This window comes from Pagrus major, chromosome 13 (genome assembly GCF_040436345.1).
Source record: "Pagrus major chromosome 13, Pma_NU_1.0".
NCBI lineage: Eukaryota > Metazoa > Chordata > Actinopteri > Spariformes > Sparidae > Pagrus > Pagrus major.
The window spans coordinates 11,986,300-12,009,336 of NC_133227.1; the positions used below are offsets into that span (position 1 = coordinate 11,986,300).

The 23,037-nt window shown below is 40.6% G+C and overlaps 2 protein-coding genes across 2 annotated transcripts in view; both read left to right on the forward strand.

Annotated features, from left to right (window-relative positions):
- Positions 1-325: 325 nt before the first annotated feature.
- btg3 (B-cell translocation gene 3) lies at positions 326-4,028 on the forward strand. Its single transcript, XM_073478855.1, has 5 exons — positions 326-401; positions 1,303-1,509; positions 1,659-1,796; positions 2,981-3,173; positions 3,425-4,028. Exons 2-5 carry the CDS (start codon positions 1,337-1,339, stop codon positions 3,626-3,628), a joined length of 708 nt encoding a protein of 235 aa, XP_073334956.1. The 5' UTR covers positions 326-401; positions 1,303-1,336; the 3' UTR covers positions 3,629-4,028.
- A 1,403-nt stretch (positions 4,029-5,431) lies between these two features.
- The window catches only part of cxadr (CXADR Ig-like cell adhesion molecule), a 43,078-nt gene continuing 25,472 nt past the window's right edge, over positions 5,432-23,037 (forward strand). Inside the window, exon 1 of the mRNA XM_073479022.1 lies at positions 5,432-5,565. Coding sequence (XP_073335123.1) covers positions 5,514-5,565 — 52 coding nt within the window. The 5' untranslated portion in view covers positions 5,432-5,513. The remainder of the gene's footprint in view (positions 5,566-23,037) is intronic.

Genomic DNA, 23,037 nt, shown 5'->3' on the forward strand with positions numbered 1-23,037 from the left:
AGATAGATAGATAGATAGATAGATAGATAGATAGATAGATTGAGTGGCCTTCATTAAATGGAATCATTTTACAAATTTTACAATATAAAGTTGGGTTTGCTATTTTCATGACGAAATGACATCACTAGATGCAACCATTGAAGCAAACAATAAACACATGCCTGACGCTATGAGTCATAACAGCAATACGTATGACTCACCGAGAGCTCACGCTTTTACGAACATCTGTTTGACCAATGAATGCGCTTCATTGGTCTGTTTGGAACCAATGAGAGTGATCGGCGGGCGGGAGTTGTGTAGTAAAGGGCGTGGCTAATAACTGAACCTCAAGGGTTCTTCTGTTGGCCAACTTCCCCTCACCATTCATTTTGTGCCCACATGCTGGAGGCTCCCGAGGAAAGGTAAGTCAAGCTGTTTGTATCCTCGTGTCTCACTTTATGAGATAAGAACCGTCAGTGTGATTGGCCTGTCAGTATATCACAATTTAGTATGACTATTCCAAACTTTCTCCGGAATATTTATCGGACAGCTGCTCTGTTTATTAGCAACATTAGGCTGTTAGCGTTATCTTAGCCCGTTAGCTATGCAGCTAATAGCCTGATATTGTCTTGAGGTATTGCTGTAATGTATTCACCATGAGGTTGGAGGTAAGTTTCAAATGCGTTTCGGCGCGATTTAGCTAGGCGGCTAACGTTATGATGCTAGCGTTAGCCTAACTAGCTAGCACGCTGAGAACAGTAGCCCGTGTTATGGAGTGTGGTGAAGCGTGGATAACCGGAACTTGTGCATCACAGCTCCCGCCTTTCTGGGACATTACAATCGCCAGACCGTTAACTGAAGTCAACAGATCAGACACAGAACAAAGAGATAATTGTCTTTAAATGTACTAGTATCAATTTTAAATCTCTAAAACAGCTCAAAACAGCAACAAGCTTATTTTACTACGCTTACATGGACACTTGGCTAACGTTAGTTACATAAATAACACGAGTGTTGGTCGGTTGTCAATGGACTGGGTGTAGCCCATAAGTACATCAGAAACCTTCAGTGCAGTTAGACTTTGAGTCGGAGGAAATGTGTGCAATGGCAGTTCTACTTCTTCTCAAAGACATGAAGAGGTGTATTCCAGTATTGAAAAGGGAAAATGTTGACATCCGGGAGTCAGTGTTGCTAAAAATGTTAGGAAACCCCTGATTTTGGGCTCGCGAAGCAGTTTATAGGGTTTGATTCTCTTCAGAAATGTGACCAGAAACACGTGTGATTGAAGTGCTGCCCATCTGACCAAAGTTCATTTGCTTACAGAGGCTGTCTGAACGTAATGACACATTAGTGAAATATGAGGAGAGAAATTGCAGCTGTGGTGTTCTTCCTGAAGAGACTCGTGAAAAAGAGGGAGAAGTTGGAGTCGGACAAGATCGAGCTGTTTGTTGAGAGGCTGGCTGTCGCGCTGCAGGAGAAGTTCAAGGGCCACTGGTACCCAGAAAACCCCAGCAAAGGACAGGCATACAGGTGCTGTTCTGTCTTATTTTAATCACTGCTCTTAGCAGCGAAGGGAAACTGTCAACCTTCCCTATCACCATGTTTTTTTGTGAATATCTTGAGTGGTACAGATGGTGTTAGGACTCTTTGAACTGAAATTGGTTTTGTGTGCTCTGCAGGTGCATCAGAGTGAACAGGGTCCACAGGCAGGATCCAGAGCTCCTTCGGGCCTGTCAGGAGAGCGGGGTTCAGTACAGTGATCTGGGACTACCCCGTGAACTCACTCTGTGGGTGGATCCTGGGGAAGTCTGTTGCAGGTGAGACTATATGTGAATTTTTCCCAAACAACTGAAACTACATTTGAAGAAGTGTAGTCCAACAAATACGACAATAATGGTTTTAGCATTCACAACTGGAGTTTTTCAAAGAGCGTGGTTGAAGAAAGTTAAGAAAAGTATGCAATATAATGAGAGAAATTTTTCTGATTTTACTAGTTTCTGCAGCTTTTAATACCCATTTAGCTAAGAATATGAACAGATTAATGGCTGTTACCACTAATAATTACCACATGTCGCTATTTATTTTTTGTAATTTCTGCATTTCTTAAAGTGTTGTTCCAGCATTGTACTTTACAGGATAACTTTACCTGGAGTTATATTGGTGGCATAAGAAAAACTGAGGCTGTTAGCCAATATTCAACATTTTATTATATAATGGAATTGTGACAGGAAAAAAAGACGTCAGTATTCCGTAATGAAAAAGGCAGCAGGACTGTGGCTCCACACTGAATGTGCAGCATGAGGGACTGGAGTCACCAAGTCGCTTCCATTGATTAAAAATGAAATGATAGTCCAAGCTAAAAAGAGCAAACAATCAAATACCTTTTGTTGTAATGATAGAGTTCACAACCTAACTTGAAAATACTTCAGATTTTGGTCCTTGGTCTGCAGACTTGTGTAACCTGAAGATAAAGTGTATGTTAGCTACAGTTTGCCTAACCTGAAAATAAAATAAAATAAAATTAAGCTATTAAATAACCTCAACTATGAATCATTCACTTGATCTTGTTCTGAGAGACAGCGCATTCTCTGTTCAGACTCTAGCATCAACAACGGTACAGGGAGATAGAGGTCCACGAAAAAGAAAGTTTCATAAAACTGACAAGTATACAGCACATCCCTTTCCATTCATTTCACATCCCCTGGTTCATATCCCAAGACTCTTGGAGGTCGCTCGCCCTGTTTGTACTGCTCAAAACTTTAGGGTCACATCAAAAATGTCATGTTGTTGCCAGATGAAAAGAAAACATAGGCACTGACAAGGTTAGAAATACTTTGGAATAATACATTTGTCCTTCAGACTTTTTCTTAGTATTAATACCTTTTTTCCCACATTAATCTTTGTCTCCCTTATCTAATCAAGGGTTCATGTTTAAACTGTTTTCTTGTTAAGTACGTTCTACCTATAGAGACTAAAAAAGTTTCCCTCTTCCCATTATTAGATATGGAGAGCAAAATCCTTGTTTCTCAGTGGCCACTTTCTCCAACGATGTTGAGGAGGACAAAGATGTTGCGAAGAAGGTGACAAGTGCTTTGGAGAGGGTGACGTCAGACTACCACTCAGGTTCTTCTTCTGATGAGGAGAGCGTACACACCTCGCCACTCACTATCTCCAACAGCCGCTGTTCTTACCAGGTATTGCATAATAAAAAAAAAAAAATTCCTATGACTAAGTATTTCATGCAGCTATGAAAATGACTCAGTGATGACCAGGTTTAGGTGAACTGTAAAGTAGCCATGCTCTGTTCTGTTTGATGTCTACTGATCTTTTTCAAAGTTTTGTATTTGTTGTCTTTTCAATAATTATAAATAACATTGAATCCATCTTCAGCCTTGGATTGTTTGTGTAGCATTTCATGGAAGATTTTATTTGTTTCCTTTTTTAGGCAATGAATCCAGCTGCTCCTACGTGGCATCCTAAGAAGATGGTACCAGGGAAGGGCCCCATTCTTCCTCGGCCTCACTACGGCTTCAGTCCTCGCGGCAGAGCCCCCCACACTATAAGGCATAATCTATGGGTCCCTCCTGGCTACAGAGGAGGGCCTGGATATTGGGACACAAACCAAAATCTGGCATATTGTTACAGTTAGGTATCATGGTGCTGATTGTTCACACTGGACAATAAAGCTGAAGACAGGTTTAAGGTGACTGACCAATGTTTTTTTTAAACATGAATTTTTATAGCTTATATATTGACTTCTTTTTTGCACTTTAGACCATTTGTTCTAGTTTAAATAAATCACTTGTATTAAATTAGATATTGAAATTGGAATACTACACGTGTAGTCTTGAAGTACTGTATTTTTACAATGGCAGAAGTTCATGTACGCCACCTATTGTCCTTTTTGTGAGAGTTTTATTTATTCCTAGTGTAGAATTGTCAGATGTATAGGCTTAAATTTATGGAGTTTTTTTAAACACAATTTACAAGCATCACTGTGTTTTGCTTATTCTTTTGGTATTTACTAAAAATGGTTGTGGTTAAAAGTTTTTGTGTGTGTCTATTTTTTGGCATTTGCCTTTATTTACTAACTGAAAGTGAACCCAGCCATCCAAAGTATTTTCACTGTTCTTTCCTGGGGAGCACACTCAAAGCATTGCCCTGTTTTAATTTAAACATACTACAAGAAACTTTTAACTGGTTATGAAACCGTCTCAATTTAATACTGCTGTCTCTATATAACCTACATAAGCAAACAAGACCAAATATTCATCAAATATTTACAATATCAATGAGGCAATAACAAACTCAGATTTTTTTTTTTTTTTTTTTTTTTCATAATGATGAACAAGCTGTTCTCATAGGAAAATAAGGTCCCCAGAACACTTTGCAGCTAGAAAGGTGGCAGGGTCCACCACATACAATGTAAAACAGCATGAAATTGTGTTGTCCTTTAAGGTCAGTTTGTTTATTCAGTTGTGAAAACGAATAGGTTGTTTATTTAGTTTGTTTAGGTATTCAAAAAATCAGTCAATGAAGATCTTTGTCTTCTGATTAAAATTTCTCCCCCAAAACTACATAATGCACCTTTAAGCTTATGTTGCCCTGAATTGATACATTAGCTAGCTGCTACGCACCCTGCAAATAACTGTTTAGAAAAATAAAACTGGTATTAGAATTTTATCTACTTTCATTTTGATTATTTTACATTATTTGTATATTTCTGTTGTGTACGCTTTGATCGTTATATAGGGTGAAGGGAGGAGGGAAATTTACTAAAACATGTCTATGCTGTGAATTGCACCTTTCATTCACATATACATTTTGTTAAATAAAAAGAAGCCTTATCTCTTTCTTTCACTTGCTTTCCAAACACATGCAGGCCCTGGCATGATATTTAAGACAGAAAGCGGTAGTGCACAGATCACTTCTGTCCACAGAGGCCGCCAGAATGAACAAAAGAAAGCTCCTTGTAGCAGCTTTAAATATTACATCAAGCAGTGCAAACATCATTGGCTAACACGTGAGCTGGATATACAGTATTGAACCTTTTTGTAGTATAACACCATGTCTCCCCTCATGCTCTTGACAATAAAACACATAAGCGATGGTTAGATGTTGCTAAAACTACTCTCAAGTTGCTCAGGTGTGGACAACTTGGGATATATAGTGGCTGGGGAAAAGGTGGGAGAGTTACAGAAGCCTGTGTGGGCTGTTTGCCCTCGGGTGGATGGTGGAGCCACCCAAAAAGTAATCCAGACTACACGGGCACCACTGAGAAAAACAAGGAACACATCCCCGTGTCACACCGGCAGAGGGCAGTACTGTCTTTGTTTGGGGAAGCGTCTGTCACGTGACACCCTGCGGCGCGCTCCGCTGTGCACCTGCAGAGAGCGGCGGCGGCGGAGGAGGAGGAGGAGGAGGAGTGGAGTTTGGATGCTTCGGTCGAGCTGGGCTGCCACTTCTCACTCGAATTCAGCACAAGTTGTCGGACCAAGTTTCACTGAAGAAGTGGTGGAATAGCTGGAACAGGAATGGAGCTTTCGTCTGCCCGGGTCTGCCTCGTGCTGTTGAGCCTGTTTGCAGGTGAGTTTTCGGACTCTAACGGCTGAGCTACTTCGGTTCTAATTTTTTCACTAAAACGGCGGCGGCGAGTGCAGCCTCCGGTCAGCCGTGTGCCATAACGTCACTGGCGTCTGCATCGAAACTTGCCCTTTTCGATAGGTTTAAAATGCCAATGACTTTACGTTACGTTTTCATTTAGTTAGTAACTTGAGTAACATTTAATCTCCTGAGAGGTTATCAACCAGACCTCAACCGAATACACTAAAAAGCAACTGGCCAACAGGGAGTAACTCCGACCCAAGGTCAGTTTAGTTAGCTAGCACACCAGAACAACGGTCCGGCTAAACCGAATTTAAATTTGAATTGTTCAACTACAACTAAGTTAGGTTATTAGTCAAAGAATTACCTTTTACTAATATTGGTATTTTGGGACTCTTTCAGGGCAGAAAGAGAAACGGAAACAAACAGAAAAAGAGAGGACCACACGTAATAAATCAAAGTTTGCTAACGCTATGTCACAGTTTTATACGCATTTTACCTCAGTGACCCCAATAAAGTGACAGAGGTTTGTTGTAACACATCGTCCTCTAAGTAAACCACCCTAAGTGGCTCCCTGGAGGTGAATTTTTATACTCTGAATGAATGCTTATTAAAATGTATAGCAGTGTGTCATAGTTCCCACAGTAATTAGGTGCTGGATGATTTTTTTAGGGACGCTTCCCGATGCCAGAAATCTGAGTATTTCCGTGTGATGTCTCTTGGGTTTATCGTCTGGTGGTTAACACAATAGCTTGATCCGCTTTTAAACCTGTGGCTGCACTGACTTCAAAGTGCTGCCTTTCTTGTCTGCCATCTGCCAGCAATGCTGACCCCCCACACCCCACCGCATCCCACCATCGCCTCTTTCCCAGTCAGAAATCCCAGGCTATCACATTTAATTTAAGCGCATGTTTGTTTGTGTTGACAGCTTTGTTTAAGTCGGTGTCATTTACTGATTTAAACATTTCAAAGCCAAGACCCTTATTTGATGAAAGTTTGGCCCCGGTGACCCTCACCTCAGAGGGCTTCTGTTGTTTGTTGATACTGTAGGTGGGCAGATAGCAGTGTGGGCTGAGAGACCTTTGATCATAATAGTTATTTTTAAACCTTACTTGCTTGTGTTAACTTATAGTCAATGAGTAAAAGGTGAAATTTAGATATTTCGCATTTGGCTCGGACCTCTGTACTTCTCTTTTTTATAGCTTTTTATTCAAAGCATCAGTCGATAATGATTCAGGTGGCAAGTTTTAATTTGTAATTAGGATAAGAGTTTTTAGAGTGAAACTTGTTGAGAGTTTATTCTGTTAGTGTCTCATGAGGGCAATACATGTAGAAACACTGCTAGCATTCAGTTGTTTATTCATCAAAACTATATGATAAAAATGTGTGACCTCCAGTTTTTTGGTTAATAAAGCAAATGTGTGAATAAGTTGTATGGGCGTGGCTGTTTACTGCCCTGGAATCTACAATGAAACTAGCACATCACTCCTCCCACTCCAAACAATAATGTGAAACTTTTGCTTTGGGATTGTCCTTTCGGTGACGTGCCGTGGCCATCATTGAAATATTTTCTGAGGTTTTAATGGGAAACCAAAGAGCCATGGTCAGGGCAATGACATTCCAGTATGTTGATTAGTTAGTGAGAAACCTCATGTAATGAAGAAGAGCTTTGTTTAGAATCATCCAGCACATCTCTCCATGTAAAAGCTGGGGCTTTGAGTGCAATATAAGGTCTACATAGTGTGTTGTTTAGCCTTCTTTTGTCTCTCGATTCACATTGTTGTGTCCACTAGTTTGAGCTCATTACCATCTTAATGGCATCATGGCCTCGTCATTTGGGCGCTGTTCCACCTCAGTAGGCAAGAACAGTATCCGCTAGACTCGTAGCATTCTTTTAACATGGCTTGGAAATCCACATAATGTGCTAACCTCTCTTAAATGGAAAAATAACAAGTGGGCTCGTTCTGCTCCATTTTCTTTGCTCTATTTGTCCACAAGGCACAGCATGGATTATGAAATGTTGACAGAAGCAATGTACTTCTAAGAGGGAGATCTAAACTCCTTGAGATTTTGGTCAATTATTTTTATCCATCCAGCCTTCACATTGTAAAAGGGAAAAATTGGTCATCTTTTTGTTTGTTTCAAGCTGTCATTATCGAATAGGAGATTGTTATCGTGAAATCATATGAGTAGGCCTAGGCAATATATTGATATGATATTTTTATCGTGATATCAGAATATATATCATCTTAGATTTTGGATATTATTATATTGTGAAATAGGTGTTGTCTTTTCCTGGTTTTAAAGGCTGCATTACAATAAAGTGATGTCATTTTCTGAACCCAGACTTTTGTACTTGTTCTAAAATTTGCCTTTTCATACTTAGTCATTATGTCCACAGTACTGATTATTATTATTATTAGTAGCTGGTTTAATAAGATAATAAACGGGACATGCAGATGTAATGTTAGTGCACTGAGCAGCGACACACTTCTTTTCATTTCCTCTCCCCACATATCACAAACAACAACAACTCTTGCCTTACGGCAACTCTGAGTGGACATGCCACTTAATTGTGCTCTGGTGGGGAGCCTTTTAAATCACGATGTTACAATGGTCAGGGATTAGTAGTCGATGGCTGTTATCCGTCGGTCCAACCCTAGTACACACAAATATTACCTTAAAAATGATTTTGATGAATTTCTCATTGTTAAAAGTCACATTTACTGAATAATTTGATGTCATGAATGGGACAGGAGAAAACTTAACGAGTTGTTGTGAAAGTGCATCCTTGACAGGGCTCATTTTTTAATTCCTTGTGGTGATGTTTTGTTAACAGAGACCAACTGCTGTAGGGTTGGCTGTTACTCTTAACACTGACATCAGATGCTGTAACAAACACTCAAGGCTGCTCCATGCAAATGCTGACACATGTCAACAGTTCTGCTTACAATATTTTCAACAAGTTTATTAGAATGAAAAAGTAACCACCACATTGTGACAGCTTTTCAAAATAAGGCAATATGCTGACTGATCCAGCAAGCCTGGTGCCAACACATCAATGTTTCATATCTGTCTAGAGCTGCAGCGAGTAATCAATTTGTTGTCAACTATTAAATAAACTATTTTGGTGAATGATTTATGAAATATCATCAGAATTACATCATTCCAGCCTCTTAAATCTGAATATTTTTCTGGTTCCTTTACTCCTCTATGACAGTAAACTGAATCTCTTTGGGTTGTGGACAAAATAAGACATTTGAGGACATCATCTTGGGCTTTGAGCAACACTGATCGACATTTTTCACCATTTTCTGACATTTCACAGACCAAACAACTAATCCATTAATCAAGAGAATAATCAACAGATTAATTGACAATTAATATAATCATTAGATGCTGCCATATATCTGTCATCACAGTTTGTCAAAGAAACACTATGTGGTTAGATCTGTCTGGCATGGCCACTTCTTTCCTTTGTTAACAGAAACCTCCTGATTTCCGTGTGTCAGTCTGTACTCTATGCATGTCTGAGTCCTTGCATAGGACCTGAAAGTTCATTTTCCCTGCCCCAGTGCTATTAAACCTGCCCTGATGCTCTCTCCACCCCCCTTCCACTTCTGGCTGTGTGGGTCAAGAGTGAAGCCACTGACCTATGATAAACAGAAACCTGGTGAAGCTATGAGCAGGCGCAGTACGCAGTTAACTGATAAGCCTACGACCAAAGGCCTCGGCTAGGAACTGGTTGCTTGGTTACCTTTTGAAAACAGACACGCGGAAACAGGGAGTGTACTTATGTGTGTATGTGTGCGCTCCAGTTTCTCTGGAAATCTACCCTCCCTCTTGCTTGTATGTATGTATGTTTTGGATCCTCTTTTACAGCATAAAAAAATCTGTTTTTTTGTGTATTGATTATCATGATACTATCATGGTTAGATTAGTAGCTCTTCTTAGGAGAACAACTGTTCTAACTCTTACAGCTGTACGTATGTGTTGTTAAGAATTAGTTGTAACCAGAGAGATGGGTGGAGGCATGTTTAGCACAACCTGAGCCATTGTCATTGGCCCCATGCAGACAGCAATGACTTGAGGTCATATTCACTTGTCATGACCCAGCAGTCCAACGCCACTATTCGCCTCCTGTTGGCTGAAACATGTTGCAGCCACGGCTGAAACATGTTGCAGCCACAGCTTCAACCCCAAACAAGCAGTCACCCACTCTGCCTGGAGCCCCATGTCCTTGGAAATGAAGCAGGAACATGTAGAATCGGATTACACTCCAGGGACACTGCTTTGTCCTCCACAATCTGATGATGGGGACGACCGAGCATGAATATTCACAGCCCCGGACGTTAATATTTTAGCATGCCAGCGCTGTACAAGCCCTGTGCCAACTCCTGTTCACCTACATGGTAGTATGAAACGCTGATCCCGCCTTTACCTCGCCACATTACCCTACCTCTTCCCTCTTATCCCGGCCTTCCATTTCATATCAGAATTACTGAATGAACAATTTGCTGCCTGCTTTTGAATCAGCCAAAATGATTAATAGTGGTGCTTGTATCTATGTCCTGTTAATGGCTGTGCAGCCACTCTGTATTCAGAGCTCATTTCTTTTTCACAGGTATGGGGTAAAACTGCCGTCTGGGCTGCTGCCAAAGCATTCTTGTGGGAAGATATATTGGCAAGATTATACTTGAATCCCTTGGTCATAAAGTCAATGTTACAATGACAGATTTCAAGTTTGTATGTCTTCTGACTTCGATAATACTTTGACCACAGTATTGACCTACTGCCAGTCCAGGCTCCACAGAGGAATGCAAATTATGAGCTGCATTGCTCCAGAGCAGTTTTGCGTTAATGACACAAATTAGTGGCTGATCACTTCATAAAGGTCATGCTTTAGTTTGTATGTAGGAGCAAGGGGACTATGACATATTGGTCAACTTGCATGGTTGGTCACTTGTTTTTTTCCAATCAACCGTCTAAAACCCAAAGGTATTCAATTTACAATGATTTGAAAAGAGAGAAAAGCAGTAAATTATCTCATTTTGAGAAGCTGACGCAAATGTGTGGATTTTTTCTTGATAACCTGTAGGATTTTTTGTTTGTAATTACAATTTTTACAGGATTCTGTTAATGAGAACATATGATTATATTAGGGGTGGGCGATATGGCAAAAATATCATATCACGATTTTTTAAAAATAAAATCACGATTTCGATTTTATCACGATCTTAAATCAAAAAAAGAAAAACAGACAATTTAGGCCAAAGAACCTTTCTGAACAGAATTTAATTTAAATAGTTGCAGTTTTGCCAACATGTGCAAACAAAGTAAACATACTAAAAGGTAAACAACAACACTCTTGCAAAGTGCACTCTTGCAACATAAAAGGTAGCTTTCAATAAACATGAAAGTAAAATATCAATGAAGACATCACTGTTTGTTTTATTCAACACAGTCATTTTAACAGGATTTAAGTATATCAAAACACTAAATAGCTTATTGAAAAGGGTCAAATAAGTCCGTCAGTGGTCGGACTATCCGACGGGGGGGTGGGGGGGTCGCGGTAATTTGAACACTACAATTAGCGCATTTACGGTTTATTAGCGGCCAAGCGCGACCTATCCATGCGCCCGTGTGTGTGCGTGCGTGCGTGCGTGCGCACCCGAGAGAGGCGGCAGGTGGAGGGGCTAACTGGCAGAGATGAGAGATGGTGAAACGCTGTTTTTTTGTTTTTTTTAATAAGCGACCAACTCCTCCGTTTGGCTTTCAGCCATGGCTCTGTATGTGGCTACCGCTACACACATAAACAAGGAGGCCGGTAAGAAGGCGCGTCACTGCCCGTAATTCGCTATGATTGGTCGGTCAGGTTGACGACGTAATACGTTTGGTGCGTCGGTGCATCAGCATAGAACTGCAATTTATAGACTTTGCCCTAGACGATCCTGCGATCTCTGCACTCTGGCAGATCGTCTACACATTCTAATCCTTCACGATCTAATATCGTCATATCGCACACCCCTAGATTATATTGTCTATATGTATATAGATCGGTGGTAATATTGCATTGCCAACCCCAGTGTTAGCTATTGTATTGATGGCAAAACTATATATAGAAAAAATATTGTATTTTTTCTGAATAACCCTTGTTTTGCTGAGTCGAGAGTGAGTTGGAAAACAGGGAGACTGTTTTGTTGCCTTGCTAAAGGCAAGTTTGTAAGATGTGGCCAAAATTACCGATTAAAACCAACATTAACAAAAGAATGTGAAGAAACAACAGTGATGATGTTATGTCAGTGTGTCTACTGTGTTGCAGAGATGTCTACGAAAGTTAGCTTGCTAACCAGCTAGACCCGGACCATCCTGTCCCATGTTACCATTTTGTACCAGCAAGAGGTGATGGTAAAAGAGCCCCGGTAGTTTCAGCTGGGAGATGTGTGCGAGCAGCGAGTTTGCTACATTTCACAAGCTCTTAGTCAAAAAAGTATTTACTCATATTTCTGTTTTCTTTACTAAACAGAAAAATACAACAGATAGTTAAAAGGCATTAAAAACAAGAGGGAGAGAACTACGCCTTTTTGTATGTAGCTTCATCAAATTCTCCCTGTGCTTAATTGCAACAGGCATTTCTTTAAATATCAGGTGCTGGGGATAAAAATTAAAATTGTCAGTATTTGTTCCTTCTTACATTGTGTTGTGGTGCAAAATAAACATTGGAGCCTCTGGGGAACTTTAGACTTTTTGGCTTGTTGCACTAATGCTCTGTTGAGGTAGATGAAGGTAGAGAGTAGGTAGTAGCCTACACCTCTGATATCTTTATCATGACTGCAGAAATCCTCCAAGTACATGTAAAGCAGGAATTGTACTGAGCGAGAGACATTTCCTCTACTATCTATGTAACCTATCAGTTAAAACAAGGTCAGTGCAGTGCTGATTTTCCCCACTCTCTCGAGTCCATCGGTCATCATCACTGTGTTTCACTGTTAGGGCGATAAACACCCCCAAAGCACATTCATCACTTAGCCACTTGATGCCCAGCTATGCTGCGCCCACAACGCCTTGTGCTCCTAATGAGGAATAATCGGCTCTGTGACAAATAAGCAGTTTACTGCGATGATAATGAGGGTTTCCACGTAACTCATATCTCAAATGAACATCGCCAGAATACCATTTTTCTGTAGACAAATGACATAGAAGCAGAGTAGATGCTGCACACCAGGCAGTGAAGGAGACTTGAAGGATTTTTTTTACAAAATGCAACAAAATTATTTTGAAAAACTGATACTGAGTTCAGTAAACTTTCAAAAAGAAGTAGTTGCTCTACTTCAAGCACAACTATTTCATAAACAGAACTATGATAAAAGAAATGTGAGTTTCTAATTTGGCATTCATTTTTTCATGGTTATTGTCACAGATTTCAAATGATGTGAAGTCAATATAGCACCATATGTGTTTTACTTCTTGAAGGAAGGGATTTGGCTGTTTAAAATGATGTATAGAATTACCAAACATTGCTCAGGTCTCTAAAGTATACCTCTACTTCTGGTTCTCCCCCTTGCTTGAACTTTGAATGTTTTTTCCACACTTTATGACTATGTATTCTGGTCTGTGTTTGCATAATATTCTCACGGCATCTGAGCTGGCCATCTCAGTGTGAGGATACACAGTGTGGCAGCTAGGTCCCCAGGGGGCTACATCTGCAGGTGCTGCTGTGCAGTCTGCTCCTGCTTACCTGCTAGGTAGTTGTCAGCTCAACTCTGCACATGCTTGAACCTCTGTTAGATTATCTTTTGTGCAATGCTGAAGAAATGTGCTTAGTAGTAGGCTGAACAGCAGGCTTTATCGTGTAAAACAGACCTGACAATTTATTCTGACAACAAATCTTTTGTTGTCAGTTCTGACATACAATGAACCCATCTTTTTGGAGATAAGTATTATATATTGTATTGTGCATGTCACACTATTATCAGCTAATGTCCAGGCATTGTCTTACATAGAGCTGAGTTGTGGGAAGATGATTATATTTTGTCCTGCAGCAGTAAGCCTCCACTCTCGCCGCTAAGAACATTAGAGTTAATTGTGTGTCTAATCTTGAAAAATATTATGGCTCAGAAAATAAGCGACAGAAGCAGAAGGTGGGGTGAATTTTGGGAGGAGGAGGAGGGGGTAAAGCAGCTGTTGAAGGAGCCATTTTTAGCACCTCTATCTCATTGAAAAACATTACACATTGTCGACTGCGGGTATGGTGAAAAAGGCAAATAAGTGTTGTCTGAAGAAAGCTTCTGTCTTGATTCAGTCCCACTCCATTTTGCTCCCCGTGGTGCTCATATTCAAGTCAGTCTTTGTCTGTCGTAGTCTGATGTTGAATCATTATGTTAAATTATATAGTTATGCTAATAACTCCTGTCCATTGAAAAAAGGGAATTGTTATGAAGAATTCCTGTTGCCCTGCACGGAATCCTGAACAGTTTTTACAGCGGTATGATTGATTGTATTAAAGATTTTAGAATTACATTAAAGTGGTTGTGCATTGAAATTTTATGATGCAGGCCGAATCTTGTTAGAAGCGATAAGGCAGTATTGATACAAAGCGACACAGAATTAGACCCAGAAAATCCCATTTCTCCTAACATTCGTTGCCTCATAATAAAGCTGTTGCTACACTGAAGCCAAACATTGCAGTACCAATCCTTTTGAATTTAGAATCTGTAAAGCAGAAAAATATTAGATATAGGTTTTAATGTTAACCTAGACGGGCTCTGCAACTGTCTATCTGTTAGAACATCTGTGCATTGTTTATATGGCATCAAGCAAACCTCACTATTTCACTGATATGAATACATTTCAGTGTTGGTATATTTGAAGATGCTGTAGATATGTTTGCAGGTGGAGGGAGATAAGAAAAAAAGAACGCTACTGTATATGCAGCTGTAACATATATGCAAAATGTCCCTAATCTCCTTTGAAAATATGAATGCAAGGAAACACGTTGTTTTCATGAAAGAGCATTACATGAGATTAGAATAGATGAAACCTTTTCCCATGGGGTAATCAGGTCATTGCAGTAAGAGAAAGTGGAAGAGGGCTACCCCTCCAGTTTCTGGCTAACTTTGCGTAAATGGTAAAACATTTAACATTTGAACATTTGGATGACATTATTTCCATATAACCATATATTCTATTTACCCACGTGCTCATCACCATGGTTTTCTGTGCCAATGTAAGGGTTTGGCGCAGCACCCCAACCCAACCCAGCCCAGATATGGTAATGATAATGGTCTACAATGACCTCAAATTTCCGATTTTTTTTAAATTATTATTATTGAAAAAAGTCAAATTTTCTTGGGGAGGACTCAGAACCCCCCAGCCAAATATGTGCACCTAACCCTTCTACAAACCTAGGGAAAACACTGATCATTACTCATTCTCAGGAGAAAGCATGCAAATGTCTATTGTATGAATTTGAAGTGTTTTTTACTACATTCAGATTACTTCCATTTACTTACTATGGTTTTACAACCAGCTGTTAAAACGAGTGTGGCTGTCTGCCACCTCCCTCTTTTCCATTAACATTCATTAAAATGGTCTTTTCCTCGTACTTCTGCCTCTGAAGTTATTACTCTTGGGTCGTTGTTGGATCTATAGATATGATGACCGGGACATCTGCTACAGTTGGGTATAGAAAACACTCAGCGCTTGAACCACAGCAAGGTCAGCATGCCACAGCAGACATTTAATTACTATAGTGCATCTCACTGCCATGTGAGGAAATCAGCAGCTGGCCCGGTTGCCCTCCAAAGAGATGAGATTGAACTGAAAATAGCTCAGTGACTGGCTGGTTTATGATGGTCAGAATGCACATTACTGCACAACCTTAATCACAAGTGATGCTGTTTTAATAAGCAGGCACAGGGAGCCAACCAGACTGCAGTTGTTGCTGGTAAGTTCCTGAAGAACCAGCTCTTAAGTGTCTTAATGGAGCCCATGTACAGTATAATTCATGGGCACACACAGCTGTGTAGCTGGCTGGCTGGCTGGTTTTCTATGAGTGGCCAATAATTGGAAGGATAAGAGTAAACCCCCACACCCTCCCCAGTCACACTGGTCTTCACAGCACCCAACTCTTCTCGCAAGGTATAGGGGAACTTCAGCTCTACATTATCCCTCTGTGACAGGACATCTATCTGATGAGTGTAAGGGGATGATTTATCAGTGACACCCAGAGCTTTAACACAACTCTACACCTAGAGTTGTAGATTAATGACCTGTGGGCATACAAAAAGAGCCTCTGCCTGCCTGCATTGTCACCTGGCATGTTATCAGCTAAAGGTCTACCTCTAACACTTATTAATCAGCCATTAATGTGTTGGATAGTACTGTACCATCTCAGGAGCTTAAAAGACCTTGTCAAAAGATCTGTGAATTTAGTTTAGACATGAAAAGTCTGATAATTCCTCTGCTGTCAAATTAATTGTGGGAAAATTTTCTTGCTACCCTTGACCTGGATTGAAGTGAACAGATATTAATCTAAGACCCTGTGGGATGTGGTAATATAGTTGGACAAGAAGTCTTGAATTGCTACACCCACTAAACATCACTGCAGCGCACTTACTATCAGGTCGTCTTTGTCAGCAAGCATGTTTTCTCTATCAGGATTCAACATATAACCTGAAATCAGTTGTTTTTATGTTCATGTACAGGCTGTGTAAGGTGAGCAGTCATCATTGTGCTGTATCTCAGTCACTTTACTGAGATTATATATTTGTCAGTCTGATCCAGGATGCCCTATAAGCAGTGATTGGCTGCCTGTCTAGACCACTCAGGGGTCAGACCTTTTTAGACGTCAATAGAATCACCAGGGAGTTTGCTTGTATGGCTGGTTTTCAGGCAAAAGCACTTTACTACATCCACTAAACACTCAACAGCCAAACGTCCTTGCAGAATCTTCTTAAGGATGCAGGTTATTTGTAAGTGCCAATTTGTTTTTACAACCCAGTTGCCAGAATACATGTTGGCGATGTACGTTTCTTAAAAGCCATGGATATGTTGAAACTTCACGCTGCTTTATGTTACAACTTTATGTTCCATTATATTCAATTTTATGTTGTAAAAATGCTATGCTTATTGTCTGGTTAGGTTTAGGCTGTAAATTGTCCCGACATGTTGTTGAACACAACAGGTTTTCGGCTGCAAATTGTTCCTGCATCTCTTTTAAAAAATCAATTAGTTTCACACTTGAATGTTGAAAAGCCATGTCAAACAGTGATCGCTCGCTTGGCAGTCGTTTCACCCAGCTGAACGCTGCCACTGTGCCCTGCTCCTCCTAAATGTTGTTGAGTACATTGACATCTTTTGCTTCTGATTACCTTGTGGCTACATTTTAGCAAATACCTGACGAGTTTTATAATGTACAGTGTGAAGGACTGCCAAGGCTGGACAAGAATAAGAGAAAGCCACACAGCTTGGCCTATAATATATTTTTCCCCCTTATCCCCTTCCCACTATTCAATCTATTTATGCTATATTTAACTTTAATCTGCTCATTCAATCTTTAAGCCAGAAACTCCATTTAAATATTATAATGTTCCTCGTCTTTGATACATTATGAGATTCATCAACATTACAGTCCCATTCATAGTGCTTAATTCTTTCCCATTGCAATTCAGTTTATCGTGAGCCTTCAACAAACCTGAAAATATTCCACTTTTTCATACATGATTGGTATTATTCCACTTTTTAGAGCCAGCAATGTAGTTTAGCATCAATTTTTCAACAGCCAGCATTAACAACTGCGATTTCTTCTAGTTAATTCAGTTCTCCTGCGCACAGCTCTGGGATCAGCTGGTCATGTTTCTGTTGTAATGATCATGGCAACTGCACAGAATGTGATTGTGATGTGTTACTTCAAATTTAATTATCAATAAAATAAAGATTACATCGTTGGGGGCAATGCAAATAATGTTAATAGCAACATAACCTGCATTAATTTACGAAAGACTTGATTGTGTTCGCTCATTTAGCCGTCACTAAGAGAGAATATTACAGCATATTACAGTGTGATACAGACAAAATGCTTATGTTAATTTGCTTCTTGTTGCCGTCTTTGTTAGAAGCTAAGATAGATGAGGAGAGATGTTATACTGAATGTGCAGTTGTTTGTAACTTGGATGGTTGAGTTCCTCATGCATCGTTGCTATCAGCTTTACTCGGCTGTGTATTAAAAAATAGCACAGTTGCTGCTCTTTGATACAGAGGTAATTTCATGCTCTGGAGTCAATTTAATGTTGGAGTAACATATATGTTTATGTATACAGCGTATAATGTTTTCTTAAGGAGTTTGTGTCCAGTTTGCAGTGATCAGCGCTCTAAGGATTTTTTTTTACAGATGCTTGGGTTGTCTAGATGAATCTAATTAGCTTAGGAAGACTATCAGGGTCAAAATAACTAACTGTTCACTCCCTGCAGCTCGCAACGCAACTCCTCGTATCTTGAATCCCCTTTGAATCTGAGCTCTGCTTCTTTAAAGGGCTTACTGCATTTATTTGTACAGTCTGGACTCTGCTCTTCTTCATGAGTCTGACAAGCCCCATCTCATGCACAGTTAAAGAATACAACATGGAGAATAAATACCATCATACTATGTCATGAGCAAAATTGTAGGATTGCCTCTTCACGCAGGATAGCTAAACTAGAACAGCATAGTTATTTTTAACACTCCCAATCACATCTTGTCATTTAATGTGGTGTGTAGACTACAGTGGTTGTTTTGAGCTTTCTGCTCATGTCTAGGCTGAGAGTGCAAGCTGGAGGCATGAATAAACCCAGCGGTCTTGGTTAAGTTGTAACAACAACTGACAGTGTTCGCCTGCAGCTTCCTACAGGGCTCAACACTCAGGTGCATTTACTACACCTGCTTTCAAGAAGCTCTGAGTGAAGAGGAGAATCCAGCCTTGAAACATCGGGCCTGTTTCACCGCCTGCTCGGGAGAGAAAGAGAGGAAAGAAAAAGGATTATCCATCTTGTTATCTTTTGACAGCATTCTTATCTTGATGTCCTGCTGTAGTGTCTCCCCCACACAGAGGACAGGAAGGGACTGTCTGTGTTGTTACACTTTCACAAAGACCTCATTCTGCCTGGTTGGGAGTGCTTTGGACAGGATGAGAGGGTTTAAAGAGAAGGGATGTTATAAACGCATTTGAAAAGGAATTGATGTTTTAGCAGTCATTACAAAGTACTTTATCAGTATGCCATCTCTGCCTGAGTCCTCGGGGAGCTTTCAACGGCAGTCAGATATCTTTTCAATGAAATAGGCTGTGTTGGTCCTTTAGCCTTTGACAGCACACTCCAGGCAAAAAACACATATATGACTGTGAAGTTTATACCAGTGTCCAAAGGACCACCATTGTACAGTGTCCTTCAGGCGGGGGACCTAATTTTAGACCAGCACCTAGAGGAAGCAGTGTGAGCAAAGCAGACTCATTGACTGCCTCCCAGCCAATCTAGCTGACAGCCATACATGCCTCTGCACTACATGGAAAATAGGTTACTATGTAAATCTACCATAGGCAGAGGTAATATCTTAATCTGCAGGAGTTGGCCCTCATACCAAAACCAGACGTAACCGGGTTACCTGAATCACTCAATAGGAATTTTTAACCAGCAAGCAAACTCAGACTCGAGGCAAATATGGTTGCTGAAATAAGTTACTTTTTCAACTTTATAAGGAAACAAGATTTTGGTTAATCAGTTCTATGATGACTAAGTTGTTCCCAGTGGTCAGACACAGTTTGAAAATATGCTCTGCTCTATCTAAAGGGACGAGGGAGGAACCCAGGAATTCATTGGGAGGCATCTGTGTTTGAATAGCTGATATGGTATACTTTTCTCTGAACTGTCTGCAGTCTGGCTGAACACCTTAATCCTTTTAGAGGTTTGGCAGCCAGCCATAAGAGTCTTTACCTCGCCATAGGTGTTTATTTAACATACATTTTGTGTATATGTGACTGGAGTTACTGCCTAAGCACTTTTTAAAAGTTAAATAAAAACAAGTCCTCAGTTGACTGAAGCAACATGCCAGAGTACTGTCGGTGATTTGTTACAGATGGTATGAGGAAGTAGGTTGTTATTGCTGAGAAAGGCGAATCTGACTAAACTTGCTCTGTTCATTCTCATGGCCCCCATTTATTTAAGTGAACATGATGCAGTGAAACATTCAGCCCACCTTTACAGTTGGCACATAAAATTGCTGAGCTCTGGAAATTCCAGAAATGTGAAATTGTTTCCCTCCTGACAAGTTTCTGAGTTTGTCAAATCCCACCACTAATGACGTTGAAAACCTGGCTTGTTAGGAGCTCTACAAAGGTCTTCTAATCCCTCATTTGGCCTTGTGTTTCAAGGGGAATGTTCTAGTTTGATATTCACGCTCTGTTGCTTTAAGCTGACTTCTTGTGTGTTCACCTCTCTGACAAATTAAGCACAGCCGTGAGAAACCTATGTTTGCTTCTGTATACTGTCTTCTGCATTGCAAATGTGGCATGTGAGTTTGTATGTTCTCCAAAACCCATATTGTCAGTATCCAACACATCCTACCCCACAGTTAAAACCACTCTGTGAGAGTCCATCAACAGTGTGAATGAAGTAGCTGCACTCTGCTGCACTTGTGTCCCAGTGTTTGATCAGCGATGCTGCCTCCTGATCACAGTTGGCATTGTGCCCTGGGGCCTGGACAAAGGCTGAGGCTGGGGCGCCGACAGGGGCCTGGTCTGTATCAGACACTTTATTTGTTTTGGGGGATGGGGGGGACTGGATAGGCAGCGGCATGGCTGCCTCCCCTCTCAGTGCAGAGAGACTCCTGTGTCAGGAGAGAGAGAGAGAGAGAGAGAGACGCCCCATGACTACTCCCCACTGAGACATTTGGCTTTCATTTTGTCAGTTCATGGTAAACTGCTGGAAACTTAGCACGAAAATCCATGTCTTTGATAAACATTCTTTCAACGGCCTTACCCAATTCTCATTTGTTTGTATTTCATCAAAAATATATTTTAAAAAAGTGTGCTAAGATGGCTCCCCTTCTGGAGGTCACTCCACTATTTTATTATCATTTACTGTCTCTCTGCCAGACCTTTATATGCATCCCGGGTGATCTTGTGATAACTAGATGAATACAAATTTAGAAAATGCTGCTATAATAAATGCACCATTTGGGATTTCATTCCCCAACCCACACAGGAAGTGCTCAGAAATGCATTTCATCACATCAGCAACATGTATTAACAGTGTGTCTCTGATCCTCTGTGTCCAGATTATGCAAATAATTTTTTTTGTGTGGAGTGTCCACCAGGATATTCTGGCTTGAGTGAAAACAAGTCTGATGTGAAAAGGTGAAAAGTCGGGTTGAATTTTAAAATGTAACTATTTTAAGAGTCAGTCTAATACAGGAATGATAGTGTCGCTGATGTGCCAACAAATACCTGACTGCTCTCTCACCCTTGTGTTTATACTTAGGCATACACTCTCTCCATTAAACACTGGCTGATGATTGATTTAAAACCTCTACCTCATCCACCACCCCTCCTCGTCCTGTAATAAGGATTAAGAGGCAACAAAGACACACAAATGTATGTGTGTGTTCACGAGGCATATTTCTATTTTACACCATTTCTAAAGCCATGCAAACTGCTTTCACGTGTTCACTAATTGCTTGCAGGGAACAGTTTTTTCCCCTGCAAAGTGTGGAGGACATGATTTTGTAATTACTCCTCTGGCATCTCTGGCCAAAGAAAACACTCCAGCTGATTCTACATCTACACACAGGCATTTTAATAAACAAGGCACATTAGTGTATCTCTGAACCACCTCATATTCAGCACCCTCATGTGCCTCTGCCTCTTGACTGTTTTAATTTCCTCCTCACATGACTATATTGGCACTGTTTCGGTTGTTACCCATGAGAGTGTTATCAGCAGGCTATCTGTGTGCTGCTCCTTGGACTGGCGTCTTGCCTATCAGCTTCACGGCACAGCCAGACCAGATATTGTCACCATCTCACCATGTCTCTGGGCTTCAACAAATCCTGAAGGACACAGGCCTTTTGTGTGTTTGTATCTAATTGTGTGTGTTTCCACAGGTCTAAGAGACACTGGGGGTTCTTATCTGACTCTTCAGGGTTCTTTAGATAAATTTGCCTCCTCTCACGGGGTGGGGGAGGGAAGGGATGACAGGATGTAGGGTTTGTATGGGTTGCTTTTAGTGGTTTGTGTCTAGCTTTAAAACAATTGATGGTGGAAGAGAGTTTGGACAAGCAGCAGCCGCTTAAATTCACTGTCCTAGACCTTGTCAAATGCTAATGTATTCTATAAATAAGAAGTACAAATCCCAAGGACATGACTCAAGAGTCTCAGCGATGAAGACCTTTTTGATTAACCGACCATTAAGGAACAAGCCAGTGTGAATTTGTCCGTCCTATCCACTTTCCTCTCTCTCTCCTCTCTGAACTTCCTGTATTCCCTTATTTTTTTAACACCTTATGGTGGATTTACAAATCTAATTAGAATGTGTATGAAATTTGATTAAATTGTCCCCTTTAATTATACAATTGATGCCTCCCAGCAGCCGCAGGGACCTTTTCCTTGTTTGTATATAGAAAAGTCCCAGGATTATTGGTAAACCAGGGCTTGCAAAAATGAAGTAATTAAATCAGAAATATTGTCACTGTTGATATACATAGATACATGCAGCAAATGGTTGCTGTGGACATTCACAGTAATGGCATAACCACCTCCCCCATAGGCTCATCTAAAAGCTGTCAAATGCTCAGGCAGTCGAGTAAAGTGCCTGTCATCCGTCACCCCTTCATCATTTAATGTTCAATTATGTCAAAACAGCCTTCAGGTCATTGGCACTGAGAATTGATGGCAGCTCTGTGTGGCAAGTGGAGCTTTCAGGCTGCATTACAGCACAATCAGTATGGTTCAACAGTCCCAGCCCTCCGCAACACTAAATAAACCACGGCCAAGCTCGCTCTCGGGGCACCCACATTGCTTCAAATTGAATAGTTCCAGCGGGGGTACTGGGGCGAGCATTCAGACCCTTCTTTTTGAGCAGTGACCAAGTTATGAAGTTATCCTCCGCTGTGCCCGAAATAATTGATGTTCTACGGCATGGTCACAGGGGACTGGCTCGACTCGTGCTGTTTAATTTGGTCATTCCAGAGCCCCCAGACAGCAATTTCACCATAATGAATCACTAATGTTCATCCCACCATCAATGAACATCCAGGAAATGTGCCACACTCTTCAAAAGCGCTGTGATACTTTTTTCTGTTTGTTTTGTTTGTTTTCTATTAGTGAGATGCTTTCTTTCTACTTTGTTGAAAATGATACTTTCAAGATTGTTTACTGTGCGTGACTGTTTTTTTAAGGAGCACTAACTGAAAATATTTCCACTTAC

Excerpts from the sequence above, each read along its gene's own strand:
- btg3 (XM_073478855.1), top strand. The coding sequence starts at position 1,337 with ATGAGGAGAGAAATTGCAGCTGTGGTGTTCTTCCTGAAGAGACTCGTG. Across the intron at positions 1,797-2,980 it reads CCTGGGGAAGTCTGTTGCAG|ATATGGAGAGCAAAATCCTT; the intron begins GTGAGACTATAT and ends TCCCATTATTAG. Across the intron at positions 3,174-3,424 it reads ACAGCCGCTGTTCTTACCAG|GCAATGAATCCAGCTGCTCC; the intron begins GTATTGCATAAT and ends TTCCTTTTTTAG.